This window comes from Lichenostomus cassidix, chromosome 3, assembly GCF_008360975.1.
Source record: "Lichenostomus cassidix isolate B80296 chromosome 3, HeHo_3.0, whole genome shotgun sequence".
In the NCBI taxonomy this organism is placed as follows: Eukaryota; Metazoa; Chordata; class Aves; order Passeriformes; family Meliphagidae; genus Lichenostomus; species Lichenostomus cassidix.
This window is the reverse complement of record NC_139483.1, coordinates 87,773,613-87,798,159: the sequence shown is the minus strand read 5'-3', so window position 1 is coordinate 87,798,159 and position 24,547 is coordinate 87,773,613. Positions and strand designations below refer to the sequence as shown.

The 24,547-nt window shown below is 40.2% G+C and overlaps 1 protein-coding gene and 1 long non-coding RNA gene across 4 annotated transcripts; one reads left to right on the top strand and one right to left on the bottom strand.

The window, feature by feature from the left end:
* The first annotated feature begins 303 nt into the window (after positions 1 to 303).
* On the top strand, positions 304 to 23,538 carry BEND6 (BEN domain containing 6). Of its 2 annotated transcripts, XM_085056600.1 has the most exons (10): positions 304 to 472; positions 2,827 to 2,984; positions 13,979 to 14,207; positions 14,309 to 14,454; positions 14,974 to 15,072; positions 15,443 to 15,620; positions 17,056 to 17,273; positions 18,588 to 18,780; positions 20,576 to 20,714; positions 23,271 to 23,538. In XM_085056600.1, exons 3-10 carry the CDS (start codon positions 14,012 to 14,014, stop codon positions 23,536 to 23,538), a joined length of 1,437 nt encoding a protein of 478 aa, XP_084912726.1. In that variant the 5' UTR covers positions 304 to 472; positions 2,827 to 2,984; positions 13,979 to 14,011. The 2 variants fall into 2 exon arrangements, with proteins under 2 accessions (XP_084912726.1, XP_084912727.1); XM_085056601.1 differs by lacking the exon at positions 14,974 to 15,072.
* LOC146440172 (uncharacterized) lies at positions 7,554 to 13,613 on the bottom strand. Of its 2 annotated transcripts, none has more exons than XR_014851061.1 (3): positions 13,346 to 13,613; positions 12,261 to 13,059; positions 7,554 to 10,117 (listed from the first exon to the last, which is right to left on the bottom strand). It is a non-coding gene; the product is annotated as an uncharacterized LOC146440172 (long non-coding RNA). The 2 variants fall into 2 exon arrangements; XR_014851060.1 differs by having other exon boundaries at positions 7,554 to 12,626; positions 12,913 to 13,059.
* Positions 23,539 to 24,547: the final 1,009 nt, after the last annotated feature.

The window sequence follows — 24,547 nt, the reverse complement described above, 5'->3', positions numbered from 1 at the left end:
CGGGCAGCCTCTCCCCCCGGCAGCGGGGCGGGCATCGCCGCCAGCAGCGCGCTGCTGGAGCCGGCAGCCGGGCGGGAGGCGGCGGCGCGGGGGAGGAGGAGGAGAAGGAGGAGGAGCGGGACGAGATTCAGGCCGTGACTCAGCAGCCGCCGCCGCGGCGATGGTTGCGGTGGGGCTGCCCCTCGGTGCCCGCACGGCTGCCGGGAGCGCGGAGCGCGGCGGGCAGAGCCGGAGCGCCGCGGGCAGCGGCGGGCGGGGCGGGGCTGGGCGCCGCATGGCAGCCGGCGCGGGCACGGCGGGGCGGGGCGGCGGCAGGAGGAGGAGGTGGAGGAGAAGGAAAAAGGAGAAGGTGCCGCCGGTGCCGGGAGGGAGGAAGGAACGCCGAGCGGCGCATCCCGCCGCCGAGGGAACTCGGCCGGTGACATCACCGCTGGAGCTGCTCTGGAGGGAGGCGGAAAATGGCTGCTGCGAGGTACCGGGGGACCCCCCGTGGGAAAAGGGGGGCTGCGACGGAGGGGCGCGGGGTGGTGACAGCGGCGAGCGCCCGCGCAGTCCGTGAGAGGAAGGGGTCTGTGGCGTACCCTGGACCCGAGGCGTCGTTCGAGGCTTTCGTGGCGGGGCAAGGAACTGGGGAAGGATAATGAGATCCATGCTGACAAGGTGACTAGGGCTCTCGTGCGGTGCTGCCCTGTGTCCCGATGACGGCGTTTTGTCGGCAGCCGGGTGCAGGCGGGTCGGGGCAGGGTGGCCGCTCGCCCGGCCGTGCTCTCCGCGGGGCTGTGCGGAGCAGCGCGGGGCTGTGCGGGGCTGTGCGGAGCAGCGCGGGGCTGTGCGGAGCAGCGCGGGGCTGTGCGGGGCTGTGCGGAGCAGCGCGGGGCTGTGCGGAGCAGCGCGGGGCTGTGCGGGGCTGTGCGGAGCAGCGCGGAGCAGCGCGGGGCTGTGCGGAGCAGCGCGGGGCTGTGCGGAGCAGCGCGGGGCTGTGCGGAGCAGCGCGGGGCTGTGCGGAGCTGTGCGGAGCTGTGCGGAGCAGCGCGGAGCTGCACCTGCGGGGAGCCTCGCACTGCAGGAAGCTGCAAGGCGCTGCAGCCAATGTCAGCCCCGTGCCCTTCGCTCAGCGCCGGCCGCAGCTGCTGCAGCGCAGGCGACATCGCAGTCCTGCCATGTGCGGGTTGCTAATGCAGATGGTAGCGAGAGTTCACCTATGTCGCTGTTGCTACCTCTCTAGTTGGTGATGTGATACTCCGACTTTCAGGTTGTTTCAGAGGTGTTTCAAAATGCGGTTCTAAACTCCATCACACTGCTAAACACACGCACAAAAAATCACTTGCTGAATATATGGCCAGGTACCATTTTGCGATATTGCATTTGCTCGTGTTACCGGGAAAAAAACATTCATTCAAGGTAACACTCGTGCTTTTCATGCATCTTTGATGTGAGCACATAAATCTAAGGAACATTTACAAAACTTCATAGAAATAATTAAAATGTCTGTGTAAATATTGGAGAAACATTGAAATGTTGCTGCTTTACATGACTGACATAAAGCTACAGAAAAGCTTATGTGTAAATTTAAGTTAAACTAAAAATATGCAAGCTGGAAAGACAGAGAGGGGAATGTATCTGTGGTAGCTTAAAGAAGGAATGGAAAATAATCTCTAGATTAGTAAAATTAATTTATCACTGGGCTAAAAACATTGTAACACTTCACTGTACTCTTAAGGTTAAGGAAATCCGTTATCACTGAAAGATGCTCATGATACCAGGTGGGGGAGGTGGGGGGGGTGGAAGGTGTAAGTAAAAAAAGAAAAAGAATTGGCTTTGAGGTCTATCATAATTTATTCCAAGAATTTTGTATCATTTCATGCTATGCACCAACAGAGTGAGCCAAAATAGTCTGTCATATTACTTTGTAAAATCAGAAGTTGCTACATTGCAGCCACAGATTGAAGCTTTCCTTCACTGCCTAGAAACTGTCAAATGCTGTAAGGTTGTGTTGCATCACGTGGTGCAATATTGAAATCTTTCCTAATACCGCAGTACACTGCAGTAAAATGGTTTTAATGCAGATTACCTGGAGATTATTCAAACGGTCCACGTTACCTCACTGAAACATGAAGCAAATCAGTGTGATGCTCCTGGCATCGTGCTGCAGTGCCAGGCTGCAGGATATTGCAGGAGCAGGAAACTTTTCAACACCTTTAGCTCTGCACTGATTTATGTTTCAGAATGGGATGATACAGTGAAAGTAGCATGGCAGTTACTGCATGGTAAATTACAGAGAATTGAGGGGGAACAGTTCTTTTCACGTTGTTCTCAGGTAACAGTGCACAGAAATTATCTGACAGGCAAATCTCTAGTGAAAGCTTTTTAGTTTAAGGTTTATAGCTTTTCACTTCTAAGAGTTAGAGCTCACTGGTGTCTTGAGAATAATGTTTTTTCAAAAGGATATAATAAATTTCGTGACAGCTGCTTATTTTTTTTTCAAATGCAAAAGAGAGTACAGTTTAGTACAAGAAATGCTGACATGCGTGATTTTTCTGAGAGCTTCTGCTCCAGGCTTTTGAGTCAACTGTCTCACTTGTACACCGAACTGATGCTCTGGCTTTCTTTATATTCATTACTGCTCTGTGTTTTTTAAATATTGCAAGGTTTGGTACTGTGGTTAAAACATTACTTCCATGGTGAATAAAGTGTAAGTTGCTAAAGTTATTACACATTAAAAATAAGCAAATTATATGTGGGTAGATTTTTTCCCCCAAATACTAACAAAGAGAATTTAAGAGAAGTTCTATACATATCACACTTTTAATCTAAGATTCTTTACAGAATGTTTTTCAGGGAACTTTTCCTAAATCTTAAGGATGATAAACAGAGAAGACAAAAGAAATGAAGAGAGAAGGTTAAAACAAAACCTCTCATCTGAGATTTGACCTCAGAAGGGAAATCCTGGAAGTGAAGCTATTGAAGAGAAGAAGTAAAAGAAGGTAACAAAGTCTTGAGACTAACTGTGATAAGTGAGTGGAATGGAAGGGTTGTTGAGAAATGGAATTAAATGTTTTATAATCTGAGAAGGCGGTTATTGATCCTGCAATAAGTGAGGGGTCCTGCTGCCATTTCAAAGTGCACATAATGTGGCTGCACTTTTGGAGAGATGTGATCAGGTGGGATGTAATGTCTTGCAGATGCTTGTTTTGATGGGGATCACAGACAAACAGCAGTGACAAAGTCACTTGCATAGCTGAAGCTTTTGGTGGGAGTGTGGGAAGCAGCCTTTCACTTGAGCAGTGCTGATGGAGAAGGTGGTGATAATTACTTGGGCAGAGGGATCAAAAAGGAGAGTTTGCTTCAGAGGACCTGCAAAGAAGAGGTGACTGGCAAAGGCTTGGAAGTAGAAAGGGACAGGAGGATGTTTCTGTGGTTACAGTTACTCTTGAATGCAGTTTATCTATTTTCCCAAGTTGTGTGAGGTAGGGGAACAACATGAAAATCATGTCAAACTCCTGCAGTTTAATGTAAAAGTTCAGCAGGTGATATACTCTAGCAGCAGCAGCCCTCCTGCAGGTAGACAAGGCAGTGTTGACCTCAAATATTCTTTCAGGTCTCTCATGATAGCCTGTTCTGACTTAGCAGTCTCGCCCAGCAAGGCTGAAGGAGGGGATACTTTCATCCCTTTCCCTTGTCCTGCTTGCAGAATTGCAGTACAGTCCCAGGGACAGTGCATATTCCTTGATAATTTAGGTGATGTTCAGCAACACCTTTTAAAAGAAACTAAAAATTCTGGTTGAATGCCATAGGTTAGGCTGAAAGGCAAAAAAAAATTGCAAAAAGAAAATGTGATGGCATTTTGGGTGGAGAAGCCATGCCTGCAGAGGTCTGCTGACCTCCCCCAGTGTGAGCTGTGAGACTCAGGGAGACTCCACAGCTCTGTGAAGTCACCTCTGCTCCTACAGACAGAGGCCTTGTGGACCTCATTTTGCAGCTCTAAGACTCCCTGTGTCAGTGAGCTGAGGGAAAAAGGTCACATGCTGGATCTGGTGATGTGGACATAAGAGTATGAGATGATACATGAAATTATTTCAGAAGAGTAGCTAAGTGAAAGGGTAAGATCATCTCTTTTCACTGGTATGTAGGTATGCTTTAAGGGCTGTGTTTGTACTAATTAATTATAATTGAGTAAAATATTCTGCCTAAATGACTACTTAGCTGGTTAGAAGGGTTCTCTAATCATCTGAGAGTTCCTAAGAAAGTGTTTGGGCTTTTCCTCATCAAACAAGAACCAAAGTAAATACAGTAAAAACCAAAGAGGCAAGCAAAGTAAATATGGAAGACATCATAGTATCTGAGTGTTACCAACTTCCTGTAATGAAATGATGAAATAATTTACTTTCCCCCTTAATATTCTACTCACAGACTGCATGACACTGTCAGTGCTTCCTAGCACCTTAAACATACCATAGGAAATGTTGTGAGAGTTTCTGGTAGATGATTAAACCTTATAAAGCACTTTCTTCAGCTGAAAGAGTAACATTTCCTGGCTAGATGTAGGCAACCCATTAAAAAAATCCATTATGTGAAATGATATGTTCTAAATTCATCAAGGTTATTGCAAATCTTTGTTCTGCAAAACTTGTTAAATTGTTTACTCCATACAGTGCTTTGCATGGTTAAAAAGCACACTAGCATTAGTTAATTCTCACAATATCCTTGAAATTAATTCATGTATTATTATTTCAGATTCACTGAAAAGAAAAGGTGAATTATAAAGGTTGTATGATTTACCCAAGACCAAACTCTGTGATTCCAGTGCTGGACCGGATTAGACCCTTCAATGACTGTAACATTTTGCCATCTGCAGGTGTCATAGACGACCACGTAGAACCAAATTCTTGTCAGCTTTATGTATGTAGAGGTAATTGTCCTTATTTTGTGGGTTCATCAGCTCACACAAGTTGCATATTTAAATTCCCTCTGTTTATTAGACTGAATGTAAATCAAATGGATAATGAGCCACACAACTGTACACTCATGCCTTACAGCGTTGCTGGAACAATGCTGGCAGGAATTCTGTGGGCATAAATTGACTTTGTAGACAGAGAGGCTGATCTTGAGCCTAGATGGAAATATACTGCTGAAGCTCCTGTGGCACTTTTTTTTCTTACAGCAGCAGTGTGCCCCTTTGTCCTTGGGTAAAATTTGCTCTGCATTCATTTTTGGCAGTGTTTAAAGTAGCAGTTGTCAATCTGTATGTGGCCTTACATCCCAGAGGGAAATGCACTTAATTAGTATTATAACTATATAATAAAGTTGTTTAAGGATTGTTTCAGATGGATATACAACACTAGCCATTCCACTATTATATTACTTTGTGAACTTATGTTGAACTACATAAAGTAAAAAGACATTTAATTTTACAGGAAGGGAAAAATAGTGCTAATAAGTTTTGAGGTTTTTACCCTTGCAGGGATTATGCCTTGCTGTCAATTCTCGTAAGTGCATGCAGAATTACTCTTAGTTGAAGTCATATTCCCTGAAGTAAGAGGACAATATAGATGTCTCTTGACCTTTAGTCATTAAAGTTCATGACCTTTAATAGTAATGCAGATTTTTTTTCTCCTCCTACCTACCAAAATGCTGCAAAACCAGAGCAACTGGGGAAGAGCTTTGGAGTAAAAGAACAAGCACTTTGAGTATTAATCAGGCATGTCTTCTTGTCTATGATCACTCACCTATTACAGCCAGTCAAGTAGAGAGAATAAAGATGCTAAGTTATTCAATACTGACCAAAAATCAAGCCTGGAATTTTCTAGCTGCTATTTCACTTCTTTGCTTTTAAGAGCTGAAGGGTGAATAGCACCAATAGTAACTCTTTGCGGTAGAATGAAAGATAGAGCTTCTACTACCTTATAAAAAGAGTAAGATGCATCCTCTTATAACCTCTCATATCAGATTGTCAGAGGGTTTATTCAAATAAGTCCAATTTGAAAGTGCATTAGTTGCATATGGAAAGTATGTTTAATATTTTTTTCAGCCTTTTAGGAAAAGGTTATTGACTGCTTGGGCTGTTGTGTGGAGCAAGCACACAGTTGTTGCACCTCAGCACAGATCTGCATGTGGTCAAACTTTCTCTAATGATCCCATAAAAATCTTTAAGCAAAACAAATGATGCATCACTATTCTTCAGTGGTTTTAATTTGAGAGCTGTTAAGATGGGTTGTGTTGGATTGCCCAAGCCAGGTCATAAGTGAGCATGGCCAAGTGTTTGACTTTACAGCCATGCTGACTGTTTCTCCTTCCAGGCTACTTATTGCTTCTAAGTGTTTGGAAATATTAACCTGCATGGAAAGAGCTTTCTTGGGGTTATTCAAACTCCTGTAGTGTAGGTATTTTATCCCGTTCAATAAATAAAGGGATTTATGTCTTGGTCTGTATATTAGTACATTTTGTTGTGCATGGCATTTACAAGCAAGCAAATTGAAGTGAGTATTAGTTTTCCATCTGTCAGCTGTGAAATAGCTATTTAATAAAGATACTAATATGTCACGTAGAATTTAGATAACTTCCTGCATCTTGTTATTTGGCATCTTGTTACCTTAATGCAAATCTTTCACTGAGTGTGGGAATAAAATACAGATAAATAAATGTATGTGATTTATAGGCATGTGAGATATCTACGTGCCTGTTTAAGATCAGGTAAATCATCAAGACCCAGAGAACAATTAATTTCCCTGAATTTGTGTTTAGTGCCATTTGAGGTGCCTGGAGTTAGTAACAACCATCATAAGCCTGGAAGAGGGTCTAAGCCCTGTGGGAATTCTGTGCCCATCAGAAGAGGCAGTTGCAGGACAGGCATAATAATTTATGGTATCTAAGATTGCACCATGCATTTATTTTTAGGCCATTGAATTGAACCCTACAGCACTTGAATAAAGCTGCGTTGCTCTCCAGTAAGCTTTAATTGTGTTTAGTGGGGGCTTGACTCTTAAGACTGTTGGAGTTGCTCAAGGCTGAGACATCTCCAGAAGGATGACAATTGTGATAAAAGACCTGTGGGAGATTTGTACTTCTAGAGTAGCAGCTGAAGGCCATGCAGAATAACACTGGTGCTAGACATCTGTTTAGAAAGCCAAGTTGACCCCTGCATCTCCAGCTATTGCAGTAGTAGCTTAAGACACCTGGTGCACCAGTGACATATAAATGTAAGGATCTTAATCTAGAACTGAATCGTGTACTGAAAACCCAATAATGATGCTAGCTTGCTGTCTTGAAATCCATTAAAATGAATGCCATATTTCACTGAGAGTTGAATAAATTATTGGTTAATACAAAAGTTTGGTACTTCCAGACATACTATATATACCTGCTTAAAAATTAATAATTCAGCCTTTCCTATCACTGAATTTAACAAATAAAATTAATAGTTTGATGCAAAAATCAGAGCTTTTCCAACAGGTTTCTTCAAGCTTTTGATTTAAGGCACAATCCTACAAAGGATTTCGGCATATTATCTATAAAATAATATATTAATATTTTATATAATTTTATATAATATATTAATATTATTTTATAGAACTCCCAGATTGCTAAAATTAGCATGGAGGGCACTATTGGGAAAAATAAGAATGGTTTCATGAATTCCTTGGATTACTCAATAGATTTTAGAATGTGGTACAAGGTTTGTGCCAAGTTCTTCACATAATCCTGTGAGTTGTAAATGCTGCTGAGGCTTTAAAGTCAAGGAGACCATCTGGGTAAATAAGGCCAGAGATGTTGCTTTACCATGAATAGCATCTCTTCTTAGAAAAGTATCTCAGGTTATTTCACAGCAAGTCACACCAAGATAGTGATCTGCACCAAGGGAGGGACCTCTTGAATATCAGGAATAACATCATATAGTTTTATCCTTCCTGTGGAAGGCAAGGGGGATCATTTCTGTGCATTTATAGTCTTAAGAGTTGCAGTGGTGTTCTGATAGATGCTCCCCCAGATTCCCAGCTGAATTTGGAACACGATGATACTGATGATTCTGGAAAACCTGTACTCTGTATTTCTCAGCTGAAAGCAGCAGATTTGTGCTTTTGAATCATCTTTCTCCAGAAATTACTAAGATATTGCACTGTAAATCTTTTGAGCAGTAACACACTTCTGTGTTCTGACAGCATCTAATTCCACTGAATTCATTAGTAAATCTTACACTGGTTTCAGGTGAAAAAGATTAGAACCTACAACAGGGCATATAACTTATTTAAATATGGTCATGTTTTCCATCATACACTTGCTATTGGGAATTTTGAGACACCAGTGCAGCCCAAGTTTTACATCAGCACTGTATTTAATATCCTGACAAGTTCAATGTAAAATGTTACGGTCTAAACAACACAAATCAAATCTGTCACTACCACTTATCACTCTGAATTGGAAATAAATAGGTTTTTATGAGGCAGATTAATTTAAAGACCAGTTATGGCTGGTTTTTGGTTTGTTTTGTTTCCAAGGAAAACAGGGATTATTGAAGGCTGAGCTCAGAGGGCAGATAATATAAAATGTTAGTACATAATAAAATACTAGCTTTAGTATGTGTTGCATTAAGGATATAGAAATTTGGCACACAATAAACCCCCTTGCATTCCACCTGGTCCTTAGAAATCAGAGGGCTTGGTGCAGCTGGGCTTGGCTTCTGATTAGAGCTGATTCAGCATTGCCAGCCTGGTTGCGTTCAATAAGAATTTGCATGATCACAGACTTGCAAATAGTTCAGTTTACCAGTTCAATACTATAGATCTGTTGAATTCAATCAGATATCTCACAATCCAGATTCACAAAGAATACGGTTCCCTGAAGTAACAGGAAAGCAGATTCAGGATTGCTGGTGTTAGGATTGCACTAACTACAGAGTGTCACTACAGCAGGTACTAGTAACAGATCTAATAGTATTACATAGATAGAGATATATAAATATTCACAGGTCTTTACAATGCTCTGGAGGCACAAGGCTTATATAGACGCATCCCTTCAGGGGATGAGGACAGTCAGTCCATCAACCAATCCCAAGTAAACAGAGGTATTTCCCCCTCTCTCTTTTTTTTTTCTTTCTGTGCCCAAAAACCCCCCTTCTTTTATGTTATAGATGGGATTTTGATGGTTATGACTGTACATGTAAGGCATGTTCTCATTTCTCTTGATTTGCATTCTTAGCATGTGAAAGTTAATATGCAAATAGGGCATAATGACAGTCTTGGTTACTTTCAGTCAGAATTTATAGTTGACACAAAAGGTAGAATAAACACTTTAGTCCTCCTCCACCTGCTGAGGTGTAAATGCTGTCTGACCTTTGCTAGAGAATCTTTGAGTACATCCTTGTCTCCTTAAAGGACCACATTTGTAACCAGGCTGGTTATGCACAGTGGAGAGGAGGTTGGTGGCTGGTACAGAGGTGCAGGTTCTCTCTGGTGCTTCTCTGAGACAGCACTGGATGGGAAGCCTCCGCTTCACCCCAGGCATCATTCAGTCCTTACGCCTTGCTCGAGCCACTTATAAGATAAACAGGGGTCATCTCATGTTTTTCTCAACCAGTCCCATCAGTTCTTCACCAACTTAAGGCAACTCCATAGCAAGTCTGACAATTTACCATAATGATGGATCTGTGGTAAGTGGTTGTGGTACGTGGTTCCTTGATTTGCTGAAACCAGCGAATCAAAGCCCTGTTTTAAGCCAACAGAATCAGACACATCAAGTGAGTATACAATCTCATGTTGCAAACCTGTAATCCTTTGCACTGTGTTTACTGAAAGAAAAAATAATGATCTTAGCATGCCATCTGCCAGTTCTCTGGCTGAATGGAACAGACTATGTCAGACAAAGGGTGAAATATGTCTTTAAGTGACCTTTTTGCATTTTGGTGGTTTGGGGTTTTTTTGGGTGTTTTTGTTTTGTTTTGGTTTAGTTCTGGCTTTTTGTGTTGCTTAGTAACAATATTATGTGTACGAATTTAAAGGGTTTATGCAGTATGTGAGGTGTTAACGTGTTTGTAAAAATTAAGAGTCCAGTTAATGTTAAGTCCTCTGCAGAACTTTAAAATTAAATGGGTCCTTCCTTTTTCTTTTTCCCTTCTACAAATGACCTAGAATAGTGAAAAATCATAAATTTGCATTTCTGTATTTCTCAAATCAGTAACTAGTGTTTTCAAATGGAGCATTTAGCAGAATTAAATAACTTGCAAAAGCATAAGTGGCTTTCAAAGGTCATATAATTGTCTCTGTGGTTAGTAGCTGCATACAGGGTAATGCCTGTGAATGATAATGTATCCTCCAAATAAACAAAGCATTCAGAGTCAGAAATCTTACTTGATGACTTGCAGAGCTATGTTAGAAAGATTTAAAACAGAGAACCAGATACATTGTAACAGATTTCATATGCCATCCTTTTGGTCCCCTATAGCTTCTGCTGGTCTACTGGAATCCATCCATCTGACTATTCAAAATCTATTCAAAACCAGGAAAAGCTAATACAGGAAGGGTTGGACTAGGCCAGCATCTGTGAGGAGACATACCTACCCTGTAGTCACTGAATAGTCAGTGGAGAGAAATAGGCTCTCCCAGACAGTAAGTCATCTGCTCTCTTTCAGACACGTGTCATAGGGTGAGATGAATCACCTCCCTTTCTTTGGTGACTGAGCCAAATGTGGGTAGACAACCTCCCATTTTTAAGGCAGTCAAAGTTTGGTAAGGTTAGTCCCCAGGTTATTTTGTTTTCTGATGATATGTTATATTTTGCCTTTGATCTGTTGTGGCAAATAACATTTTAGAGGGAAGCATCTCCAGCAGTCCTGACTCGGACAAGGTTCATATTGACTCCTGTGGGAGGTAAGGGTGAGAGAACACTGCAAGACTTCTCTTCCAGAAAGTGAAGTGTTTCACTGTTCCTCTCCCTTATTAGTGACATTTTGTTCTACCTTTCCATTCCCTTTAATCACTGGCTAGAGATGATGCCAGCAGACAGTCAGGTGTTACCCCAGGGCCCATGGATTGTCACAATAAATTCTGTGAAAATACGTAGTTTGATTAATGTCTACTGCAGGGGCTGAAGGCATTGCTCCATAACATAAAAATACTAAAAATCAACTGCTGCACTCTGTTCCTTGTGTTTGGCAATGTAATGATTTCATCATTTTGCCCTTAACACTAGCAGTTGGGCTGATGCCCAGTAGAGCTGCAGCAGAGAAAAGGGGGCCTGGCCAGCCGCTGTTGCTGCCCCACAACTGCTTTCCTGCCTTGGTCCCTTTATAAACAGCAGGAGCATTCCTTATTTCTCTGAGCATGCTGAGAGAATATGGCAGCTGTTAAGGCCCTTAGTGAAACTGGTTTAGCTGTTTACTAGTACACCCTCCAACCATAGGCAAGAATCTTGTCTGCTCAGAAGAGCTTTATAGATAATGTAGATAGATTGCTGAGCTCCAACTCCTCCCATGACCATGGTAAAAATTGTCCTTAGCTTAGAGCGGCAGGATGGATTTTCATGGATCCAGGTGCTTGCCTGGTGTAAAGACTGTGTGAGATATTTTGTTGTCCCTGTGCTTCATGGTGTCTACCAGTGGCACCAGGCTATTCTCATGGGCTCTGATCACCCAGAAGTCCACATGTCCATTGACTCCATTAAGCTATCTAACAATGTGGACAAGTCTGATACCTTCCAAAAGCTCTTGGACTTGGTACTGATATGTGTGATATTGGCACAGTGTGTACATGGACAGCCCTAGTGCCGTGGGGAATCATCACTTGCCCTGCATGCTGTGTGTTCAGTGTACCTCTGGAAATCCTGGGCTGGCTTGCAAACCCTGTACAAGTTCAGACCACAAGAATGTCCCATGGCTCAGAGAATATTTGTCTCAATACAAAATAAGAGACAAAAACCAGACGGTTAGAGGACTGCAGGGAAACATTCGAAAAATGTAGAAGTCAATCAGTGAGCTGTTAGTCTTTGCACATTGGCAGCTCTAACTTTGCTGCAATTCTGTTGCTCTTATGTGGGCTTTTAGGAGGGTAAAGAAATAGCTCACAACTGCCAAGGCCAGGGGGGAAAATATCAACGTACTTCATTTGAGAATCAAAGAACTAGGTGGTGTAGATTATTGTGCTGGGTTGATCAGAGGCAGAAGCAATATGTTTGAGGCAGATGAAGAATGTTAAGATGAGTGAAGTATATATTCAAAGGCATTTTGAAAAAGAAGGAAGAATATTGATGCCTAGTGTGATTGCATACATCACCTGTTTTAAATCTGGTAGTTTGTTGCTTAGGCACACATGCAGTTTCCTTTTGGACCTCACCAGCCTGTAGTGAGGTCAGTGCTGAAACTTTTGCTCCTTTGGGTTCTGTTTTGTCTATATGTTTATTCATTTGAATGATCCCTGTCTGTGGTATGAAGATCCATCCAGCACGGATCAGTAGCAGAATGAGGCCTCTGGTGAGCCATGCTAGGCAGAGATATTCAGGCTGCTTCCTCTTCCAGAATTTGCATGGGATGGGTGTTTTCTGATCTTTAAAGAAAATTAATGTAAATTCTTGCAAACACAGTTTCCTTTCTCCAGTGAGGCAATACTTAACAATACTACTGCCATCACGCTCAACACATCCTGCAAAAAAGCATGATTTAGTACGCTTATTAATGGTGATTTCTTATGCTGCTTGTCCCACTGTATCAGTAAACATGTTGACAAGACTGCAGCTGTCTTTTACAAATTAACAAGTTCACCCCTGTGTGGAAAGCCAGCTCTGCTGGGGCGTAGCACAGACATGTGGAATAGTGGCAAGCTGGGCTTTTGCAAACAAATTGACAATACTTCTTAGAGCACTGCAGCCAGATATTCTCACTTTGACATAATAGCCCCACATAATTCTCCTTTTCTAGCTCTGAGTTACCTTTTTGACAGCTTCTGCATGAGGCACTAAATTTGCTTCTGACTGATTGAGGCCAAGTAAATCGCAAATCACACTGTCACATCTAGGAATTCATGAGTTTTCAGCTCCATGAAAGTATTTCACCTTTATGAATTGACCGTATGTTTGCTGGAAAGAAGATTCAGGTTTGACAAAATCAGATTTTCTGTGTATTGGTTTAATAATTTTAAAGTAGAAAATGTCTTCTCTGAGTATAATGACAACACTTAAATGAACTGTACATTTCCAGTAGAGTTTACATTTCACACTTCCATGAAATACTATCAGCCTAATAGGGAAAATAAAGCTCAAAGTATGACTTTCTCCCTTCTCCTGGTATAGAACTTTGGAGCTTTAAAAAGCCCAGAATGGCCCGTTGCTTTAAAAGTATTGTTTTATGAAGCAAATTATTTACCTCTATATTTGGAGTTGAATTCTCCTTGTTGCTGTTATTCCTCGTGAAGCAGCCCAGCTCTCTTCCAGTCCTTAGCCTGTCAGTTCTTTTGTACATCAAGTGTTCCACTGCCAGGATGTGTCATACCTCACCCACTCAGTTGTCCTGGGTAGTTCTGGGTTGGTTTTCTGTGGCTGCAATTGCCTTCCTGCCCGTGAGATGATTATCATACATCCCTCTTAATAGCATGTATAGCTAGTATTTTCCTTCATTCTAGGGAAAGTTTTTATCACACCTGTATCTTTTAGTCAGAGGCTGGACTAAAAATTTTCTTGAGACAAATGTAGTAGTAGTAGAGATCCCAGCAAGAGATAGATTGAACACAGAAGTAGTACGGGAGCCAGGACTCTTTCTGTGTATAGTTCTGGAGGCAACTGTCTGATGTACAGTTTTTAAACAGACCATCTCCCATCTTTCAAGAGGGATATAACTCTTTGCTGGGCTAGTTTAGTTTTCACTTTCTTAGGATATTTTCATACAAGGTAACTACCAATATCCAGCAAAAGGAGGATTGTTTGGGGCTTTTTAAAGTGTTCTAGTGACATCCCTGTGGCATGACACAGTAACCACTATTTTTCCCATTATGTCCTTCAGGAAGTATCTGTGTGACAAGAAAGCCACTTAACAATGAAAAAATTCACACTGTTTGATTTTGTAAATGATAATTCACTGCAAATTGGAGAGACATCATGGATACAGGACCTTCCCTGTGATGACAATGAGCTAGAAAGACTTCTGAAACCTAATGAGCATGTACTAGTAAACTGGCCTGTGGGAGAAAGACAGACAGAAAAGCATCTGGTGAAAGTTGTGTACATGAGTGGTGAGTGTGGTTCCAGAACATTTGTCTGATATGAAATCTGCTTTTAAGGTATAGTTGCCTGATTACCTGTGCTTTGACCTTTTTCCTTTCCATCACTTCAGATGACCCCCAAGAGCTGGTAGAAATGATGCAAAAGATATTGCAAGCAGATGAAATTACAAAAATACAAGTCCTTGGAAAAGGGAAGAGGAAGAGGATAGAAATGATATTCTCAGAAAGTGAGGACAGTGACCTGGATAAAGAAAAGGTGAGTTTCTGTCTTTATGTGCCTGATATTGGTAGGCCCATAAAGGAATGGAATAGACTGTAACTATTGATTCTTCATGATATAACACACAAAACATATATAGTAAAGGTAGGAATATAGGCAGCCTTCACATGGTACGTCAGCACAATAACCTGTCAGAGTAATTATTTAGGCCAATAGATTTTGTCCTTTTGTATATCAAGAGACAAGTGTTATTCAAGACGAGTGTTATTTGATGTTCTGTAGCTCCACTGCATTTCCCCCGTAAGACAGAAGTTTGACTAGTGCATAAAAATGGGAAGGGATCAGGTTTTCTGAGGTGTGCATTGTGGTGAGATCTGCAGTGACAAAATACAGGGAAGGAAAACATAAAATTTAACGAAATTACAAATACATTTTTTAAAAATACTAACCAAGAATGTCAAGTGCACGATGAATAAAAATTTATAGTATATTATGAAATACTGTAATGGAAGGCTCTATAGGAATGCAAAGGCACTATTATGCACTTGTTTACAGGGGAAGATGATGAAACATATAAAAAGAAAGAAATCATTGCAGGCATCTGCTCCTGCCAACATCCTGAGTCAGCTTGAAACATCTTTAATTAACAAACAGGTAAACATCCATTTTCAGCAATTTTAATGTATTAAGCAAAAGCAATCTGAAATGTATTTTTTGAGTGGGGCATAGGATTTTTGTCGTAGCGAAGTTAACAGTTCTAAAAGGTGCTACTTTGGAAAATTGGTGAATAGAGAACAGAGACCTAGAAAGGTACCTAACAGTTACATATTACACTGACCCTTCATTTTTAATTTTAATAGGAATAGTAATATCTATGCTTGGTAACAGCTCTTATTAAAATGCACTGAGTCTGTTTATACAAGAGAATTTTTTGATTTAGCCAGATATTTTAATGTTATTTTTGATGCTTTGATTTTATGTTGTTGTTGCTCTAGATATCATAGTTGTTTGGGGTTTTTTTCAGAGAGAACCATATTCAGGAAGCAGCTTTCTATGCAGTGAAGGTAGCAGTGATGATGAAGAGCCTTTATTTCAACTCTCCAAGGTAGAACTATGTGCCAAAATTAAAAGTCTCAAGAGGAAGCTGACAGATACCATGAGAGAAAACTGCCGCTTAAGGCAGTCCCTGGTGATGCTTCAAGGTAAAGGCGGGACTATTTTGATGAAGAGGAAAGCCTGAAGGTCAGGAAAAGCTTGATTTATAAGATCCATTTAGGTGGGAATTACGGATGCTCAAGCACCTGACATGATCAAGGCCTACCATTAGCATCAAAGTCTGTGATACGTGGCAACATTTAATTCCAGCAGCACTTACTGTCTTACACAGAGGCCATGCAATCATAGAGTCAGAAATGAAAAAGCTCTGTCTAAATCCTGCCAGTTGTTCCCAAGAGAACCTTTCTGAATCCTGTGTAAGCATCGGCTAAGATCAGATACTTCACTGACCAGTCCAACTAACATTATTTATTAGCATTCTTTCTTGATCACCTGATATTTTATTTATTCTGGAATTACTTAATTTCTAATTACTTCAGTAATTCCTCATTATTGGTCATCTGAGTTAGTTTCAGGTACACCAAATTTAATTCTTTCTCAGAGATGAACTATTTTGTTCTTTCTAAATAAATCTTTCATCGCTTAGTGATCATCTCTGAAGTGCCTTTTAGTTGGCCCTGTCCCTTACTCTGAGGCAGCCAAGACTGAATCCAAAATTTCAAACCATTAGTGAATGAATAAGGTTTAAAGAGAATTTACTCCCTGCCAGCTACACCATACCATCCCTAGACAGCTTTGTATCTGTTTTTTTTATATTGTCAGATGATTTTGCAACTGTTTATCAGTTTCATTTCCCACTTGACTGCATTCCTTATGTTATTCATCTTGGTTTGAATCTCCACCTTTTTAAATATTAATAGTAAACAGTTTCTTAGTGCCTGACAACTTTTCTCACATATATAAGTCCATTTGCCTGGCATCTTGAATAATTATATTAGTCTTTTACAGTATTTTCTGTAATTTAGTGATGCTTTATCTTGCTGATATGTCATCTCTTACATCCTTTTTGCTCTGCATTGATTTTTCTTAATGGCCACAATAAAAGCTTATATTTGAAAATACTACTTGGAGGAAAGGTTATTTAAAACATATTCTCTATAGATTAGAAAAAGGGAAAAGCCTCTGCAGTATGTGTAACTTCTTTGAAGAAAGAAAAAAATCAAACATCACTTAGCCCATATTCGATAGCTTTACGGACGTGCAGAGATTTTGAGATTGTAAAAAGAAAAAAGAAATGGTCTGCTTTGTGCCATGATGGGCATAAACATAATAGTTCCTCTTAACCTTTCACTGAACTGATCTGTTCTAGAAACTGAGACCAAATCTTCATGGGTGGGGACAGCAGAATGGCAGGAAAGCATTTGAGAGAACAGGAAGAAAGTATATTGAAATGTCTTTGCTGACTACTTTGAGTCTTTCACATTATGACAGGAATGTAATTGCAAAAATATACCTGCTTATGTAATTGGAGTCTGAAAGCTTCAATTACTATTTTACCCCTCACTCTTCATCTGATTTCAGTGTTGCCACAGGCAGTCACTCATTTTGAGGAGCTGGTAGGGATGGCTGAAGCGCTGCTCAAAGGAGGAGTGACGTCATCTACGTCCAGTCTGCATCCACATGCTCTTTGGAAGGCATCTCACAATCCATTAGCAGATTCCTATGCAGCTATGCATAGTAACTCCAGCTCACCAATAACTCTGAATGTGGAAGATGAGGAGCAACAGACTGAAAAGCAGGTCAGTTAAAAGACAATTTCAGGCGTAAAACTTTATACAGTTTAAACTTTACTGCTATAGCATAACAAATATAAAAAATAAGCATCAGTAAAATAATTTGTAATCATTGCATTGGTAACATGACTAATGAGCTTGTTTTGTGCAGAATGCTCTTTCCATGAGAAGCATTAAGTTTCACTCAGTGTCCTGTACACTCTTAAACTTGCTTTAATTTGGGTGACCTTGCATATCTGTGGCTAAGGGCATGAAGAAAATACCAAGATCCAGGGAAAATTTCCAGCCTAATGGTTTGGATGCCAAAGGGGAATGATAGTATTTCAAAGATCATCTCAGAAGAATACCAGCAGTCTGTTTAAGCCATTAATTTGTAATCGAAGGCTGGTATGTTTCTGCTCCTGTTCCAGACACTGGCCAGCAGTTAAGTAGAAATACATGTATACAGAGATACTGAGTAAAGAAGTTCCCCTGTTCTCTGCAATTATAATAGAGCATAACTGAGAAATCTAAAGCATGGTGGCTGTACATTAAAAAAATGAAGATATAACCAAAAGAATGATTTTAACTTCTGCATTCACAATTTACATAAACATTCTTATGCACTGGGTCATGCTAATCCATGCAAATCATTCTTGTGTGTGTTGTCATGAGGTGCTAAAAGAAATCTGTTAAGAATTATCAAAGTGTGTTTTGACTGCATATTGCAGTACACAAAAATTGACCTAACATCTTCAAAGAAATAAAAAGACTAATTTTTCTAAGCAACCTGCCTTATTTTGTAGAGGTAGCTCAAAATTGCCTATTAAGAGAGTTCAAATTCTTGGGCTGTACCACTGCTGCATGCAGAAGCCACTCTCAAAGCCCAGGACCAGATGTCACAGTTCTTAGGGCATGTCTGCTTGGAGGCAGGAATATTAGTTTGGGCATAGTGCCATGCTACCAAGGCAGTACAGAAACCATGCCAGAACTGGACCACAGCCAGCCTGCATGGAGTGCAAGCAAAAGGATTTTGCCATGTCTGAACATGTCCTGTCTCATCTAGTGAGTATAAGGATCCCCTGGTGAAGGGTTTGCTAGGATGCTTGGGATCCCTGTTCGGCCCCACGCTTCCTTCTGGCAAACAATCAAGCTGTGTGTATAGTCCCAAAGGCTGAGCGGGATGCAAGTGTAGTGTTATCTCAAGCACACAGTTTGCAGAGATTACTTTTGAAATTGTGGTTTAAAAATAGAAAATGAAAAAGATATTTCAGTGGTAATATTATATAATATTTCTTGAGAACTGCAATAGTTATGCCTATGACCAATTTTGTTTTCCAGTTCAAGATCGAAAAGTGGCAGATTGCACTTTGTAACAAGAGCAAACCTCAAAAATTTATAAATGACTTGATGCAAGCACTTTATACACATGAATACATGGCTACACACAGCCTGACAGGTGCAAAGTCCTCCTCTTCAAAGGATAAAGCGGCAAAACCAGCTATGAATCAGAATGAAGTTCAGGAAATCATAGGTGATGACTTGTTAACATTATTCAGTGTGGCTTTTACTTGACAGGGGGGTTTTCTCTGAGGGAGGGGCTGTCATGCTTAACAGCTGGTCTACTCAGGTGGTGAGCTGTTTCCTATTTCCTTCAGCTACATGCTTTTTTAAACCATCTGTTAAAAATACTGCCAGTGAAATGCTAAGTAGTAGTATTTCTATTGTGTGAATTCTGTGGGTTTTGTTCAGGTGACTGCTCAGGCACAGTGATGCTGTAAATTTTTTTAGCCCTTGCAAAGTTAACCTGCAACTTGGAGCATGATAACAGATGAAGGCAAAAAGAGGACACACTTGGATCAAATTTTAAATTATGTCTGCTGTGTTGTGAAGATCAGTGAATGTTATGAATTCTGACATTTTAAATAGTGCTAGAGGCAAAATGAGACTGTATAGAAGACAGAAATAGTGATCAGAGAAGCAAACAAAATTTGGTCTATGCTGAGGTTTAGGGCAGAAAATATTTGGTTCATAGGACAGAAAATAATTTCAGATGGAAGTAGCAGCTTTAAAGAAAACAGTATTTTGTGAGCACATGAAACCAAATTTTTATTGGATTCACACCTATAACTGAATATTAGAACAACACAGCCTTAATTCCTGTACTATAATCCCTCTCCCATTGCCATTCCCTTGGACTTCTGCAGTCTTCTTGGTTCCCTTCTCAGCCTAGCTCCAGTTCCTGTACTTTAATCCAGTTTTGTTGAAGTTAGCCGGCAGTTTCAAAAGTCATCAGTTGCAAAAACCTTTTCTCCTTAAGAATCTAGTTAGAGAAAAAGGCCCAAAGTCGAGAGATAAAAGGAAAGAGTGTGTAGGATGGTAAAAATATGTTTAGAGGCAGTAAGATGAGACAGTTTTGGAATGACATATGAAAAAAATGAAGAAGATTTAATGGCATGAGAAAGATGGTTGGACTCAATCCTAGTGGTCTTTTTCAATCTAAATGATTTTATGATTCTAAATCCTACCAGGGTGTAGGTGAAATTGAAAAGGGAAGCAGAGAAGGTAATCAGGACATGGAATACAGCATGCTGTGGAGAATTCAGTGACAAAGCCTATAGAGAAATCAAAGAAGTCTGTTAAGGTAGAAGAGAACACTGGAATACAAACAGAAAAGTGTCAACATTATACAAGAGAAAAAGAAAGATTAGAAGGAAGCTTGGGAGTTCTGGGACTGTAGAAAATGAGTTAGTAAATCAGATTATTTAAAGAAGATGGAAACTGTAGGACTTCAAAATAAAATGAAATGAAAGGGCAGGGAAATCGAGGGGAGGGGAGATGATGGAAAAGAGGGGAGCAGGAATCCGATTCCTCAAGTTGAGTCCTGTTACTGTTGCATTGAAAAAAATGTAGCCAGGAAAAACAGAAGGGAAATTTTTAGAAAAAGTGACATCACCTGCAAATGAAAATTAATAGGAAAAAAAGTAAGATTCAAAGGCATAAGGACTGATGAGGATAGGAAAAGAACAGATCAAGAACAGAACATAAGGACAGAAGATCAGCAAGCACAAATCACTCACTACAGAAGCCCTTGTGGCCCTGGAGTTCTTTTTGAGTCTGCCAAGAGAGGCACAGCAATATGGAAGGGACAAAGAAACAAGAGCTGGCATGTGCAAAATCTATGAAGGAGATTGTAAAGACAGTGAAGTAACTAGAGTGGAAGGTGAAGTAGCTGGAACTTTAAAAGATGCAAGAAATATATTTTAGATTACACTTCTCTTGTTTCCCTGATTGGGAGGCTTGAAATATGTAATTTCTTTATTTTGCAGGAATCACAAAGCAGTTGTTTCCAAACACAGATGATGCTTTAATTAGGCGAATGATGGGACAAAAATTGAACAATTGCACCAAGAAGCCAATTTTAAGCAAAGATCTTAACTCAGGTGCTTTTCAGAAACATAGCTTTTGGTAAGTCAAATTAAAAAATGCCAGCAATGCATAATTCTGTGTATTACTCCATAGTAACAAAATCGAAAAGCAATCTTAAAATTCAAATGACAATACATATTTATCTACTTGGTATATGCACTACCAAGTCAGTAAATATTTTCATAACCTTGTACAAAAAGTACATAATACAGAAGAAGTCCAGATTAACATTACTGCACAAAAAAGTTATTGATTCTAGACAAAGAAGCACAAGACTATTACATTGCAGGAAGAGAATACAGAAGTAAACACATGGAGTTGCTTTGCTCAATATGTCTATTTTAGATTTGGCATTATTTACCTTCCTTATTATTGTCTGGCTCACCAGAGACCAGTCGATTCCACTTTCATGTCACCTGTTGTGCCCCAATTAACCCACAAGTAAATATAAGGAAAATCACACATCTTTGGTACGTGTTGATAAGAGTACTGTAGGAGAGCTAAGATGGCAATCTTTTACTGCTAGGAGAGTCTGAATTGTTGGGTCAGAGGAAATATTAAATAACATGTAACTTATTACGGGCATTTTGAGCTTATGAATGAAACTAATATAAAATAAACTCATGCCTATTGTCAGTGAAGTCAGCTATTTGCACAGTACTGTTTCCACATGTACCAAATGTACATACCACAGAATGGTTGAGCTGGAAGGGACATCTGTAGCTTGGCTAGTCCAGCCCCTGCTGCTCCAAGCAGGCTCACATAGACCAGCTTGCTCAGAGCCATGTACAGCTCAGTTGAGTATCCCCAAAGACAGAGACTCCACCACCTCTCTGCGCCACTGCTCCGTCACCCTCACAGTGTTTCCTGATGTTCAGGTGGGACATCCTGTGTTTCCATTTCTGCCCATTGCCTCCTGTTCTGCCGCTGGGCACCACTGGAAAGAGCCTCCATCTTCTTTACACTCTCCCATCAGGCATTAGTGCACATAGATAAGATCCATGTGCCTCTGTAAGTTGAGCCTTCTTGAGGCTAAACAGACCCAGCTCTCTCAGCCTCTCCTCAAGAACATGATAAGAGATGAACAAGGAACAGGACAAGAGATTAAAATAGAGTGAAAGGGAAAAGAGATTGGTCCTTTGACTTTCTATATTGGAGTAACATTTTTCCTCTTCATTTTTGTTCCTCTTCCCACTTATCTCCTGCATGTTTTTAAAATCTGTATTTGCAACTAAGTGTAAGACACTTCTTAACAAAAAAAAACCCAAACAAAAAACAACAAAACCAAAAACAAACAAAAAAACACCCACTCCCAAAACCAAAAAACAACCAACAAATAAAACCACGCCAAGGTATTTGACTGTTATGACACAATTGTTTGAAAAGTAGCAGTGCTTTGCTTCTAAAATTCCTCTCTAAGCCGCCTGGTAGTACTACATGGACCACAAGTGGTCTGTGAAATACTAGTTGAGAAATACAGAATATCTTTTGGAAAAATCCACATACACAGGTTTTTCCATCTGGAAACAATAAACAAATGCACCAGCCTGGCAAAAATAAAGTTTACTACATTAATGCTTTTCTCCTAGAGATGAGAAGACCTTGTAAATCAAAGGTCCTCTGTATTTGTAACATACAGTATGCAATGATTTACTGCAGTAATTTTCCTTGTCCTTTATGCAGGCAGGAAAAATAAAAGTGCAAAACCGCAGACTTTATCTTCTTTAAAAGTATTAAATCTTAAATATTTTAAATCTTTATCTTCATCAGATAGATCAATAAATTTTGCTAATTCCTGAGTCTTCTCATGTATACAGTATTCCTGAAGCCTTGATAAGAAGACCTTGACTATGCTAAAACAATTCTGTGCTGTTATTTAGCAGTGCCTATAGACCTTCCAATTTAAACTTGATATTTAAAAATATCTTTATGTCTGTTATTGATCAGTGCTTATGTAGAATCCAGTCCAACATCCATTGTAATCAGTTCAGATATTGCCTGAATAGTGTCTCTTGAGCTGATGCATGCTGATGGATTTTTTTTACATCTGTTAAGAATTTGCTCTCTGTAAAAGCAGTTAAGCACCATGTAAGTAATCAAGATAACTTGGTAATTCTTTTAACTCAGATGACACACATATTCTTTGTAAGAAAAATAAGAGAATTTAAAAGTGCTTATAATCTCACTGTTACTCCTTCAGTCCACTTTCCAGCGATGAAGTACAGAGGGGAGAGAAAATTCTGTTGTGCAGAACCTTTAGTAATCACTTATACACACAAGATCCTATCTTTAAAAACTGGTGATACTGCAGCTTTTATCTCCTCCCTTGAAGCTATTTCTTCCTTACCCACCTCCTCCACCTTTCCCCAGGTTACAATTATGGTACAAGAGAAGAAATTTGGAGTCAAATCCAATAAGACAGACAAGTTTCCATCTCACATCCAGGAAGCTGAGGTGAAACAAGGAAAAGAGGAATGTGACAATGAAGAAAACTATTTAACTAGCTAATAAACAAATTCTGCAGCTCAGAAACTGAGAATAGTAATTGCACATTAATGTTAATGTTTCAAACTAAGTTATAAATTGTCTCAACAGTGGTTCAACAGCTGCTCCTCAGGGCATTATCTCTTCAGCTGTTCCTCCCAGTACTCAAGACCAGCAGGATGATGATTCACCAGCTGCTAATGCACAACCTCAGCAAAGTGACAGCTGCCTGACTCCTCCACCTCCCACCCCACAAGGTCAGCAGGAGTGTCCCAAGCCCACTTCTTCTAAGGTGGAGTCTCAACTCGCCAGCAGCTCACCAGCGCCCTCTCCCAGCCAGGGTTGTGGACAGGATCTCAGGAATTCAGACAAGGAATAACAGAAGGTATTTCATTCCACTCACAGTTCAATGGCGAGTAAGAATTAGTATAACACAAAAAAAGAAATAATATCTAAATGGTACTAGATATATGGTAGTGTCCAAGAGTGGACAGACATAGAAGCCTGAGAACTTTTTTCTCAAACAAATGAAAATCCCGTAGTCTAGAAAAAAAATGAAGACACATTAATATCTTTGAATTTAAGATATTATAAGATATATGCATGTTATGCAGTAATTCAAAAACATAAACTTGTACTGAAAAATACAAGTAGAGTTCCCCTTAGTTAGAAAAAAACATTATTTAAAGTAGTACCAAAAGAATATATATGAGGAACCATAATTCCCTTGCTTTTACCTTGACAGCTGAGATAAAACTGCTTAACCTATCAAAGAAAGCTATTGTATATTAACATAAAAAAGACATAGTCATGTGGAGAGAAAATGGAAAGATTTCCTAGTGAAAAGAACACTGTGGCCAGCACAGGAGTAGAAAGCACAGGACCACATGAGCAGAGAAGAAATAAAATAGATATTTAAGGATGCTATTAACTTGGAAAGAAAGAAACTTCCTTAGGGCAATGAAACAGGAAAGAAGCAGCTCATTTTTAACCTGTGAAAGTAGGAAAGGCAATGGAAGAAGCCATGTTCCCTTGTAGCTCAGGGAAGAGCTCCAGGAGAGCCTGTTAGGTTGTGGAAGCCATTCTCTTACAGGGATTCTGCTGCTGGTACCCTGCTGGTTTGGCAGCTCTTACACTCTCTTTTTCCCTGACCATCACATCCATAGGATAAGGGTGCCTGGTCCCTCCAGATGGGAAATAGAGGACACTTCATTAGAAGCAATTAGTAAAGGGCAGAGTTGCCAGCTTCTACTCCCCATGTTTTGATTTTGATACTCTACCCGTTGCTTTGAGAAAGGGTGGACAGGCAGAATATTCCTCATGGGACTAGGACCAGAAAAATCCCAGTATCTGAGCAATTTCCCTTGCGAGCTGATACCACTTTTGCC

What these genes read in the sequence shown, in the direction of transcription:
- BEND6 (XM_085056600.1), top strand. Translation starts at nt 14,012, where the DNA reads ATGAAAAAATTCACACTGTTTGATTTTGTAAATGATAATTCACTGCAA. An exon ending in GAAAGTTGTGTACATGAGTG is followed by an intron (nt 14,208 to 14,308) that starts GTGAGTGTGGTT and finishes CCATCACTTCAG; the next exon opens with ATGACCCCCAAGAGCTGGTA. An exon ending in TTTCAGAAACATAGCTTTTG is followed by an intron (nt 20,715 to 23,270) that starts GTAAGTCAAATT and finishes TTGTCTCAACAG; the next exon opens with TGGTTCAACAGCTGCTCCTC.